Source organism: Coregonus clupeaformis, unplaced genomic scaffold (assembly GCF_020615455.1).
Source record: "Coregonus clupeaformis isolate EN_2021a unplaced genomic scaffold, ASM2061545v1 scaf0529, whole genome shotgun sequence".
In the NCBI taxonomy this organism is placed as follows: domain Eukaryota; kingdom Metazoa; phylum Chordata; class Actinopteri; order Salmoniformes; family Salmonidae; genus Coregonus; species Coregonus clupeaformis.
Window position 1 is genome coordinate 199,370 of NW_025533984.1, and position 12,230 is coordinate 211,599.

Here is a 12,230-nt window from a genome sequence, read left to right on the forward strand (position 1 = left end):
GATCAAGAATATTCACTGAAGAGTGACAATGAAATTGAGAATGAAATAACACCTCAAAAGTTGGTTCATAATAAAAACGAAAAGCTGAACAGCATATAAATCCAACACAAACATTTAAATATTTACTTATAAAAAAGTGGATTTGAAACTGAAACAACACCCTGGGGTTTTTCTGAACGATAACTATAAAGACCTTGCAATGCAATACAACCCTAACATGTATTTCAAGTTAGTGGATCAGATAAATGGCCATACTATTTCAAGCATCATTGAAGTTCGTCGCTTGATATCACATAACGCCGACATACATTTTGAAACAATGTTCAGCACTCACTCACTCCAGCCAATATCAGCTGATCGGCTTCACAAGGGAAGCCACGTGTCACATGACACTTCCAGTCTTGAGCAACATGGCTGCACGACAGGAGTGAGTACATTATTTTCTGTATTATTTCTGTGATTTCTCTTTGTGTTAAGCGTAATTGGGAACTGATTCTAAATAAATAAAAATGTATAATGCATGAATTGTTAGCTCGCTAGCTATCTGCATATGCCTGATCAACTAAGCTAACTCTCGTTCTCGGTGCTAGCTGTCAAGCGTAAGAAAAGAGCGGCGTACTTTTTGCAGGTTGGCAGTCAGGAATCAATGAGCAACGTTGCCAGTTAATTAACTAACTAACTAACTACCTATGCCAGTCTAACTTGACATTTATTCGCAGGATAGGGAAAAAATAGGTGGTTACAGCTCCAGTTTGTGGATAATATTAGCAAGTCTCTCTACAGACGGGTTGCTTCCTGAATAATATTAGTGCTGGGAATTGCCAGGGACCTCACGATACGATATTATCACGATACTTAGTTAGGTGCCGATACGATATGTACTGCGATTCTATATGTATCACGATTTATCACAATTCGATGTCTGCGGCAGAGGGACAGGAGAGAGCCATAATTATAAAAACTCGTTTTGATCAGTCAACCACTGAAAACATGTTGGCTCACCATTTAAAAGTAAGATTGAGGCCAAACTGTAGGACGTTTTTGCGCAGGTACAGCCAACTAGCACTAGCCAACATGAACTACCTAGCAAAAAAAAGGGAGAGAGAATCGATATAACATTGTCAAAAATACGCTACTGCAGTGGTCACCAACCTTTTGAGTCAAGATCACTTTTGCAGTCCAAAAACAAGCCGAGATCTACCGCTCAGATTTGTTTAAAAACATGACTTAAAAAATGTAAGACCATGCAACATTAATAAAAACAGTTTTGTAGGAATGAAGTTTGTGCAGTAGGCATAATACTTTATCACAGCATATTGGCTATATGTGCGTGGCCTGCCAATATTGTTATTCTAAGACCATATTATATTTAAAAACTCGAGCTTTGATAACGAAATAGATCAGTTGTACCACTTGCGAGGCACAGCTGAGCATACATTGAAGTAATTCGCTTTTTTATTTTACTGGACTGAGTATCTGCATCTGATGGTCAGTCTCAGCGGAGGGAGGGAGAGAGCAGCAGAGGGTCCGCCTCTCACTGTCCCTGCTCTCTCCTTTACTCCGGTGAGACTGGACAGAGAGAGGAAGCCGTCCTACCACTGATGGCGAAACTCGAGTCGCACCGCATTATTTTTGCCTCATGCACAAATTCATGTTGCTTTGACTAGAGAAAGTGAAATATTCCTTGATATTAAAATAGATATGACAAGCTGCTAATAATAAAAACGCAGGCCTATCGATACACTTGGCTACTAATTAATTGCAGCTGTGGCGCGAGAGGAAGTAGGGAGAATCACGTTTTGTAAAAGTGTTGACTGTGCTGAATAAAAACTTTAAAACAAACTCACTCATAAAAACAGCACGGCTTTGCTGTATTCTTTGACAGTTTCTCTGGTCATGGTTTTAAAAGTTATGAAATCTCACGTAGGCTAGTATCAAACTTTGCTGTGGGGTCATGGAAGCTGTACTAGGCACTGTGATTTGAGCTATCTAATTGGCCAGCGCAGTAGGCACACTTGATTTAACTACAGCTCTTCTGGTCAGCCGGGTAGATGGAGTTTGACCCTTCAGACAAATTAAATGTTCAAAACACATTGCCTACCTGGCACGCAGGGCTTCTGAATCAAGTGCACCTTCTGCCAAAAGCGCAAAGTCTAATAAAAAAATAAAAAAAAGGAGCGCAAGCCTTTATCGTTGGCTTTTCTACATAAATGTTTGGTGATCAACTAAGAATGCCTAGAATATCGACCGGTTGGTGGCCACTGCTCTACTGTATCGATTTCCCCCATCCCTACAATATGTCAATGCTCCAATTGTTATTAATTGATATGGAGGTGATATGATGCATTATACTCAATCCTCCTATCACAGACCCATGGGCGGCGCACAATTGGTCCAGCGTCGTCCAAGGTATGGGAGGGTTTGGCCGGCAGGGATGTGGGTTCGTTTCCCACGGGGGGCCAGTATAAAAATAATAAAAAATAATAAAAACATGTATGCATTCACTAACTGTAAGTCGCTCTGGATAAAAGCGTCTGCTAAATGACTAAAATGTAATAGTTCATGTTTCTTGTTTAAATGTACTGCATCTCTGAAACAGGAAGCCCACATTGAAACCAACTCACATGATCACAGAAGTGTTTAGACAACTTATTGTTGAGTTGACTAAATCTGAGGCAGGTTGGTGATCAACAACTCTACATTTAGTGATCTTTGATCATGTAAATCAGTCTGTGTTGTTACTAAATCACACTAGGAAGGGAGCACTCTCCAGAGATCAAGTGTTATCTTTACCACACACTGGGGATTATTAAACCAGATCCATTTAGGGCAATAATGTTCTACAGTTCCATCCATCTGAGTTTGTGCACAATCATCTTTTTTGTTGAGTGTAAAACTCTTGAGTCCTAAAAATGGTCAACGTCTATATCCTCACCACTTCTGCTAAAGTTTCACTAAAAATGTCACTTTCATAACTGTGTGCAGTATAATGATGAACAACTATTTTTATTTTTTAAATTGTATATTTACTAAAGGGTTTGTCAGTATTTTATAGATTATTGTTTTAGAATGTTTCGGTTCGGCTGATTCTGTCTAAGGCAGGCAATTGGGTTAGGTAACTGAAAATAGCAAACTACTAGACAGTAATGTACAACATATTAACCCATTTCCCAATGCTGTCTTTCTGTAGACCTGTGTATTGGCTGGGCAAAGACACCCTGAGAGTGTCAGCAGCCCTTTTTGCTGAGAACCGGCGGCGGCTGTGCCAGGGCCTGAAGGCCAAGGATGGGGTGCCCCCCAAGTCTGTGGTCGTGCTGCAGGGAGGGGAGCAGAAGCAGAGATACTGCACCGATACAGACATGCTCTTCAGACAGGTACATGTTTAATAACAGTCAATTACAGATATGCCTTTTATCCCAAAGCAACGTATAGTGCATACATTTTCATATTGATGACCCCAACGGGAATTGAATCCACAATTCTGCCGTTGCTCTACCAACTGAGCCACATAGGATCACACATTGATGAGATGGATGAAATGTGACTGAGGACCCTGGCTGACTCTTGACTCATGTGGTTCTGTTCTGTAGGAGTCCTTCTTCCATTGGGCTTTTGGAGTGACTGAAGCCGACTGCTACGGAGCCATCGATGTGGACACTGGAAAATCCATCCTCTTTGTGCCCAAGCTGCCTGAGAGCTATGCAACCTGGATGGGAGAGTGAGTCAGTGATTGTAACTCAAACTATATGTGAATATGATCAGCCTCAGGAGACAGCCCACCACTTTCAGCATCATGGACTCAAAGACACTAAGAATACTCCTTAGGCCTGCTCATTAAAACAAATTGTGTCATTGTCTGTTGACAGGATCCATCCGCGGGAATACTTCAAGGAGAAATATGCCGTCGATGAGGTGCAATACACCTGTGATGTAAGTTAGTGTGTCACGTTTGCATGCACGTACTGTACACCTTACCCATCTTTGTAGTGTTGTAGCTTAGCTTGTGACCTTGTAGCTTCACTCGTTTCCCTCTATTTGATAGTGTCAGTTCTCTCTGATCCCTCAACAATGCTGCCTTTCTTTCTGAACTCTTACAGATTGCTGATGTCTTCTCCAAGATGAAGCTTAGAGCCCTTCTCACTTTGGTTTGCTCTTAATATATTCTGTTGATGCTATGATAGTGGTTTACAGTAGCAGTTCATTAGATAAAGTATCATTTTAAGAGAGACGTGAAAGTGGGCCTGATAAGTATTTAATGTTTCTTCCAGCGTGGACAGAACACAGATAGTGGAAGTACCTGCCGCGAAGCCTCCTTTGAAGGAATCAGTCAGTACGTTTAATTGGCATCAATTGATATCCATTTGAATCAAACTTGTATTTCTAATTTATTTGGTTGAATGTTTTACCTTGATCAAATGATCTTGTGTCTTATATTTCAGATTCCAAGTGAACAACACTCTTCTGCATCCAGTCATTGTGGAATGGTAAGTACTGTATGATACTATATCCAGCTCGTAACCATTGGTTGCTGCTTCTTTTCTGTTATTTATGTGGAACTATTTTTGTAAAATCTTATTAGTCTACTGTGGCTGTTTCACACTGAGTCATCTGAGGTGGTGACTGGATCTCTAATATGAAGAGAATCATTAAGACATAAATGGTGGTAGAAACCATGACCAAGAATAGAATCAGAAAAACACCTCACTAACAAGATGGCAAGATGCTGATTTCCCTGAAAGATAAAGAGGGCAGTGTAAGGCTCCTCCAGCAGTGAGGAATGGATGAGTAATACAGGTATTATTTCTGCATTCATTATGAGCTACCAAATATAAAGCACCCACATGCATACACACACAAACACAGAGCTTTGGCTTTCATCATCATTCTTTTGCCTCTGGTTGGGTGCTATAAGCCAGGCTTAGTATGTGTTTGTGCATGATAGAATTAAGCAGTAAGGCCCAAGGGGGTGTGGTATATGACCAATATACCACGGCTAAGGGCTGTTCTTATGCACGATGCAATGCGGAGTGCCTGGATACAGCCCTTAGCCGTGGTATATTGGCCATATACCACAAACCCTGAGGTGCCTTATTGCTATTATAAGCTGGTTACCAACGTAATTGAACAGTAAAAAGTCATGTTTTGTCATACCCGTGGTATATGGTCTGACATACCATGGCTTTCAGCCAATCAGCATTTCAGGGCTCGAACCACCCGGTTTATAATATAGAAATATACACCTGGCATATTGATCTAGGAGGCTCTTGACTCCTTGTTCCTTCTCTTCCTGCAGCCGGCTGACTAAGACTGACATGGAGCTGGAGGTCCTGCGATACACTAACCGGATTTCCAGTGAAGCCCATAAAGAGGTAAAATCCTGCAGAACAGACAGACAGACAGACAGACAGGCATACCTGCCACAGGGGGAGAAGGAGCTCAAGATTCTGGCTCATCTGTGCATTTTGGATTTTAGGGGACCAAAAGTATTGGGACAAATTCACTTATGTGTATTAAAGTAGTCCAAAGTTTAGTATTTGGTCCCATATTCCTAGCACGCAATGATTACATCAAGCTTGTGACTACAAACTTGTTGGATGCATTTGCTGTTTGTGTTGGTTGTGTTTCAGATTATTTGGTGCCCAATATAAATGAATGTTAAATAATGTATTGTGTCATTTTAGAGTTACTTTTATTGTAAATAAGAATATAATATGTTTCTAAACACTTCTACATTCATGTGGATGCTACCATGACTACGGATAGTCCTGAATTAATCGTGAATAAAGATGAGTGAGAAAGTTGGATGCACAAATATCATACCCCCCTACTCATTCCAGGGTTTTTCGTATTTTTACTATTTTCTACATTGTAGAATTATTATTTTATTTATTTATTTATTTATTTATTTAACCTTTATTTAACTAGGCAAGTCAGTTAAGAACAAATTCTTATTTACAATGAAGGCCTACACCGGCCAAACCCGGACGACGCTGGGCCAATTGTGTGCCGCCCTATGGGACTCCCAATCACGGCCGGTTGTGATACAGCCTGGAATCGAACCGGGGGTCTGTAGTGACGCCTCAAGCACTGAGATGCAGTGCTGTAGACCGCTGCGCCACTCAAATAAATGCTTCATAGAGTTCAAGTAACAGACACATCTAAACATCAACTGTTCAGAGGATAATAATAGTGAATACATCAAAACTATGAAATAACACATATGGAATCATGTAGTAACCAAAAAAGTGTTAAATAAATACAAATATATTTTATATTTGAGATTCTTCAAAGTAGCCACCCTTTGCCTTGATGACTGCTTTGCACACTCTTGGCATTCTCTCAACCAGCCTCATGAGGATGCATTGGAATGCATTTCAATTAATAGGTGTGCCTTGTTAAATGATAATTTGTGGAATTTCTTTCCTTCTTAACGCGTTTGAGCCAATCAGTTGTGTTGTGACAAGGTAGGGGTTTGATACAGAAGATAGCCCTATTTGGTAAAATACCAAGTCCATATTATGGCTAGAACTGCTCAAATAAGAAAAGAGAAACAACAGTCCATCATTACTTTAAGACATGAAGGTCAGTCAATCCGGAAAATGTCAAGAATTTTGAACGTTTCTTCAAGTGCAGTCGCAAAAACCATCAAGCGCTATCATGAAACTGGCTCTCATGAGGACCGCCACAGGAAAGGAAGACCCAGAGTTACCTCTGCTGTAGAGTATAAGTTCACTAGAGTTCAAGTAACAGACATATCTCAACATCAACTGTTCAGAGGAGACTGCGTGAATCAGACCTTCATGGTCAAATTGCTGCAAAGAAACCACTGCTAAAGGACACCAATAATAATAAGAGACTTGCTAGGGCCAAGAAACACGAGCAATGGACATTAGACCGGTGGAAATCTGTCCTTTGGTCTGATGAGTCCAAATTTGAGATTTTTGGTTCCAACCGCCGTGTCTTTGTGAGACGCAGAGTAGGTGAATGGATGATCTCTGCATGTGTGGTTCCCACCGTGAAGCATGGAGGAGGAGGTGTGATGGTGTGGAGGTGCTTTGCTGGTGACACTGCCTGTGATTTAGTTAGAATTCAAGGCACACTTAACCAGCATGGCTACCACAGCATTCTGCAGCGATACGCCATCCCATCTGGTTTGGGCTTAGTGGGACTATCATTTGTTTTTCAACAGGACAATGACACAAAACACACCTCCAGGCTGTGTAAGGGCTATTTGACCAAGAAGGAGAGTGATGGAGTACTGCATTAGATGACCTGGGCTCCACAATCACCCGACCTCAACCCAATTGAGATGGTTTGGGATGAGTTGGACCGCAGAGTGAAGGAAAAGCAGCCAACAAGTGCTCAGCATATGTGGGAACTCCTTCAAGACTGTTGGAAAAGCATTCCTCATGAAGCTGGTTGAAAGAATGCCAAGAGTGTGCAAAGCAGTCATCATGGCAAAGGGTGGCTACTTTGAAGAATCTAAAATCTAAAATATATTTTGATTTGGTGAACCCTTTTTTTGGGTTACTACATGATTCCATATGTGTTATTTCATAGTGTTGATGTCTTCACTATTATTCTGCAATGTAGAAAATACAAAAAATAAAGAAAAACCCTTGAATGAGTAGGTGTGTCCAAACTTTGACTGGTACTGTATACAGTATATATAATACTTTTGGTTCCCTAAAATGGGGGGACTATGTACAAAAAGTGCTGTAATTTCTAAACGGTTCACCCGATGTGGATGAAAGTACCCTCAAATTAAAGCTGAGAGTCTGCACTTTAACCTCATAGTCATTGTATCATTTAAAATCCAAAGTGCTGGAGTACAGAGCCAAAACAACCAAAAATGTGTAACTGTCCCAATACTTTTGGAGCTCACCATGTTGTTATATCAAGATTCATATATGAATATAATCAAAGCTAAAATAATACATCTCAGAGGCATCAATGCCCACTTGCAGCCTTGTATATCACAGGTACAGCCAACCTGAAGTGCTTTTTTCATTTCTCTTCAGATCATGAAGAATGTGAGACCTGGACAGAAAGAGTATGAAATGGAGAGGTGAGTGGAGCTTTTTATCATGAAGGGTATGCCTGCAATATTGAACTGTTTGTACCGTATAAAAGTATATTGTATGACGAAAAGGCTATGTAGTGTACTATGTCCTGTCTGACCATAAAGGTGATGGTAGAACAGTATGTTCCTTATCTATGCCAAGGTGTGTTCCTCTGGATAAACTACATTCACAGCACTACAGATCTGATCACTACTGAAGTCAAGTATTTGGACAAATTCACTTATAGTGTAGTCAAAAGGGTAGTATTTGGTCCCATATTCCTTGCACGCAATGACATCATGCTTGTGACTATAAACGTGTTGGATTCATTTTCGGTTTGTCTTGTGCCATTTACTTTTATTGTAAGTAAGAATAGAAGATGTTTCTGAACACTTCTACCTTAATGTGGATGTTACCATGATAATGGACCATCAGGCAAAAATCCTATCCTCCCCTGTTATTAGTAATGGTGAGAGGTTAGCATGTTTTGTTGTAGCCTCTGAACGGCATCTCACTCATCATTATTCATGATTTTTCTTAATCATGGCATTATCATGATTTATTTAGAATGGTTCAGAAATATCTTATCCACTGACTTAGAAAGAAAATGATTAGTCATCATTCATCATTCAGTTACTATTGGCCAAAACATAATCCAAAACAAGTTTGTAGAGTCACAAGTTTGATGTAATCATTGCATGCAAGGAATAAGGGACCAAATACTAAACTTTTGACTACTTTGATACACTATAAGTGCATTTGTCCAAATACTTAACGACTTCTTCACATGGGGGGACAATACATGAAGTGCTTTTATTTCTAAATGGTAAAACAGATACAGTATGTATGAAAATCCCCTCAAATAAAAGGTGACATTCTGTACTGTCACCTCATGTGAAACATTTGATTTCAAATCTAAAATGCTGGAGGATAGAGACAAATGAAAAAATGACTTCACTGTCCAAATACATATGGAGGGGAGTGTATTTACGATGTAGCAACAGCCACCCACTGCGCTGAATCAATGTCCTGTTTCTAGCTGGCAGCTTTTTGTGTTTTTAATTAAACCTTCATCTGGGTGACTGAAGAGTGTAAATAATCTGAGCTACTATAGCAGCGCCCCTCGCCAGCCCACTATCTGACTAATTGACTGCAGCAAGAACGTGCAGCAGAGAATATGTAATCACTGACTCAAGTCTCCAGTGAATAGACAAATAAACTAGTGAAGATGAGTCCAAATGCTTTTATTATACTATCCTCCTGTTAAGTATCAGGCGATGGAGATCTTCAAGGTGGGGTCGCTTTGGATAAAAGCGTCTGCTAAATGGCATATTATTATTATTATTATATTATTATAGGTTTAAGTGACTCCCCTCTTGTATTCTAGGCTAATGAATATGAAAAATGAGGTTAACCCCCTCATATATTGTCATTGTTAGAGCTGGGGAGCTTCTTGTGTATGGTCGCTCATGTCAACGCTTTACTGTTGCAGCCTGTTCCAGCACTACTGCTACTCTCATGGGGGAATGCGTCACACCTCCTACACCTGTATCTGTGGAACGTAAGGCACTTCCCTTTGCTACACCGAATGGGGTTAATGGAGAACATAGAGCATCTGAAATGCATGACAGCTGAGGTCAATTTGGATATACAGAAATGAGGTGCTATTTTTCTATCTGACTTGTATGTTCAGTGCCTCTATAATGACCTACTTGTATGCTTAAATCTTCAACAGTGGAAACAATGGCTCAGTTCTGCACTATGGCCATGCAGGAGCTCCTAATGACAAGACCATCGATGACGGAGACATGTGGTAAGTCGGCCATCATTTCACATGATGTGACGTTATTCCACTCCTCAATTGTCCTTTTTGGGTTGTTTGCTTGGTTTTGTTAGATGATGTGTTCATTTCGTCTTGGATTTGTATATCAAAAACACTTGCAGTGATCTGTTGTTTTGTTTAATGGAATACTGTACAACTCAGAGAGCTACACCTCCCCAGCTGTCATTAATATAGTAGGGTGTTGTCTTGTACTCACTGTTAGCTGGATCCACTGAGTGGCTCTCCCATGGGTTTACTCATAGACAGAGCACAGCTTGGACTGGCTTTGAACCTGAGGCAGGCTGCTGTGTGTATAGGACTACTGATGGAGATTTAAAGTGGCTGTGTGGAGCGCCCATGGTGACACAACATGAGCACCTTTGAAAGGCAAAACTTGTATTCATTCTGATGTACATGCTGTGAACAATTTCTCTGATTTATGTTTGGAAATGATGCTGGAATGGCTGTAGAGCCCTCTGGGTGAGCAATAACACTGATGTAACTGTGACATGTGGTTTTTTCTTGCAGTCTGTTTGACATGGGTGGAGAATACTACTGCTACTCCTCTGACATCACCTGCTCTTTCCCAGCCAATGGAAAGTTCACTCCAGACCAGAAGGCCATCTATGAGGCTGTGCTCAAGTCATCACGGGCTGTCATGGCTGCCATTAAACCAGGTATGATCATACTGTACACAGGCAGGATTGAGGAAGCATTCACTAAACATACAGTACAAACTTAGCTTGGGCAATTTGTTCTATGGTTAGACTAATAGTGAGTTGTTGAAGTCTGAAGACTACCACAGAACATGCCATATCCTCACCACCGGTCATTATCACCTGCATACTAGGCTGCTTTGAAACTTTTAACCTCCAATTAAAAACCTGACTGGAGGGGTCTTGTGTTTCAGAGGTCAAGTGGACAGAGATGCACCGTCTGGCTGACCGGGTTCACCTAGAAGAGCTGGTGAAGATTGGGATCCTGCGTGGGAGTGTGGAGGACATGCTGAAGGTCCACATGGGCTCTGTCTTCATGCCCCACGGCCTGGGACACCTGCTGGGCATCGACGTGCACGACGTGGGCGGATACCCAGAGGTCAGTACCAAAGAGATAGATACAGTATTCTATTTATCTCAATGATCAGTGCTACATAAAGTTCTAAATACACTTCCAAAAAGACATGAGTGGCTCTTTCCTTAAGGACAAAGCTAACGTCCGTGTCATGTCGCTTGTTCTTGGTTACACAGGGTATTGAGCGGGTCAACGAGCCCGGTCTGAAGAGCTTGAGGATGGGCCGTCTGGTGCAGGAGCGCATGGTCCTGACTGTGGAGCCTGGTATCTACTTCATCAACCACCTGCTGGACCAGGCCTTGGCCAACCCAGCCCAGAGCTGCTTCATCAACAATGAAGTGCTGGCCCGCTTCCGCGGCTTTGGAGGGGTACGTTTACCTGTCCAGACAGTTTGTGCTCATTCGTTTATGTGCTGGTTTTACTGTCAAAGTGAACCACCCAAAGCTTGCACATAGAAACCCCTTTGTCTCAATCAACTCCATGGCAGCAAATAATATACACATATGCTCTTCTGTTAAGTCTTCTGCTATAACTGATTCTCCCTGATCCTTATCTGCTGTTGATTGTTAACCTTGGCTCTGACCCTCGTGTCTTACTGGATGTTTCCCCTCCTCTGTCCAGGTGCGTATTGAGGACGACATTGCAGTGACTGCCAGTGGAATGGAGCTGCTCACCTGTGTCCCTCGTACAGTGGAGGAGATTGAGGCTTTCATGGCCGACCGTGGAAAATCCTTCTAAGTAACGTCACTCAAATCCAAGATGATCTAACCAAATGGTATTTTCACTCCTAAATCTGGAGAGAATATCTGTTTTCTGATATAAAGGATGTAGTTTCTCTAATGATATCTTACCTGTCTACATAATGCTATATCTAATCAATAATGGATGCTTTAAATGCTGAACTTTTCAACAAAAGCAGGTTAAACTACCTATACTATTTTAAGCTCTTAGTGATAAAGATAATTTTGAAAATGAAGAGAAATGCAGTGTATTAAACTGCTGTGGCCATCTTGCCACGTAAAAACAGTGTTGACGGTTTACAATATTTCAGTGCCTGGTTAATTGCTTTATGACTGTGTGTAATAATATAATACTTTATTTTCTTGGACATTTATACAATTCTCATAAAATACAGTGCAATTTAAGTAAATAAACCCCTCAATTTGCAGTTTTGCGTTCTGTGACATTTGTAGAGGGTGCTTCCATTTGTAAATGCCAGGGAACATAAAGTGTCATGGAACAGTGGGTTGGTTTACTACAACTTTGTAGTAATA

At 41.0% G+C, this 12,230-nt stretch overlaps 1 protein-coding gene across 1 annotated transcript; it reads left to right on the forward strand.

Annotated features, from left to right (window-relative positions):
- The first annotated feature begins 354 nt into the window (after nt 1-354).
- On the forward strand, nt 355-12,124 carry LOC121583019 (xaa-Pro dipeptidase). Its single transcript, XM_045215834.1, has 15 exons — nt 355-427; nt 3,191-3,374; nt 3,591-3,718; nt 3,867-3,930; nt 4,098-4,145; nt 4,269-4,330; nt 4,440-4,484; nt 5,294-5,369; nt 8,022-8,068; nt 9,556-9,624; nt 9,799-9,876; nt 10,414-10,562; nt 10,796-10,980; nt 11,133-11,324; nt 11,578-12,124. Exons 1-15 carry the CDS (start codon nt 387-389, stop codon nt 11,692-11,694), a joined length of 1,485 nt encoding a protein of 494 aa, XP_045071769.1. The 5' UTR covers nt 355-386; the 3' UTR covers nt 11,695-12,124.
- The last annotated feature ends 106 nt before the right edge of the window (nt 12,125-12,230 follow it).

Coding starts and splice junctions, on each gene's coding strand:
- LOC121583019 (XM_045215834.1), top strand. CDS start 387: ATGACACTTCCAGTCTTGAGCAACATGGCTGCACGACAGGA. Junction 4,146..4,268: donor TTAGAGCCCTTCTCACTTTG/GTTTGCTCTTAA, acceptor TGTTTCTTCCAG/CGTGGACAGAACACAGATAG. Junction 9,625..9,798: donor TACACCTGTATCTGTGGAAC/GTAAGGCACTTC, acceptor AATCTTCAACAG/TGGAAACAATGGCTCAGTTC.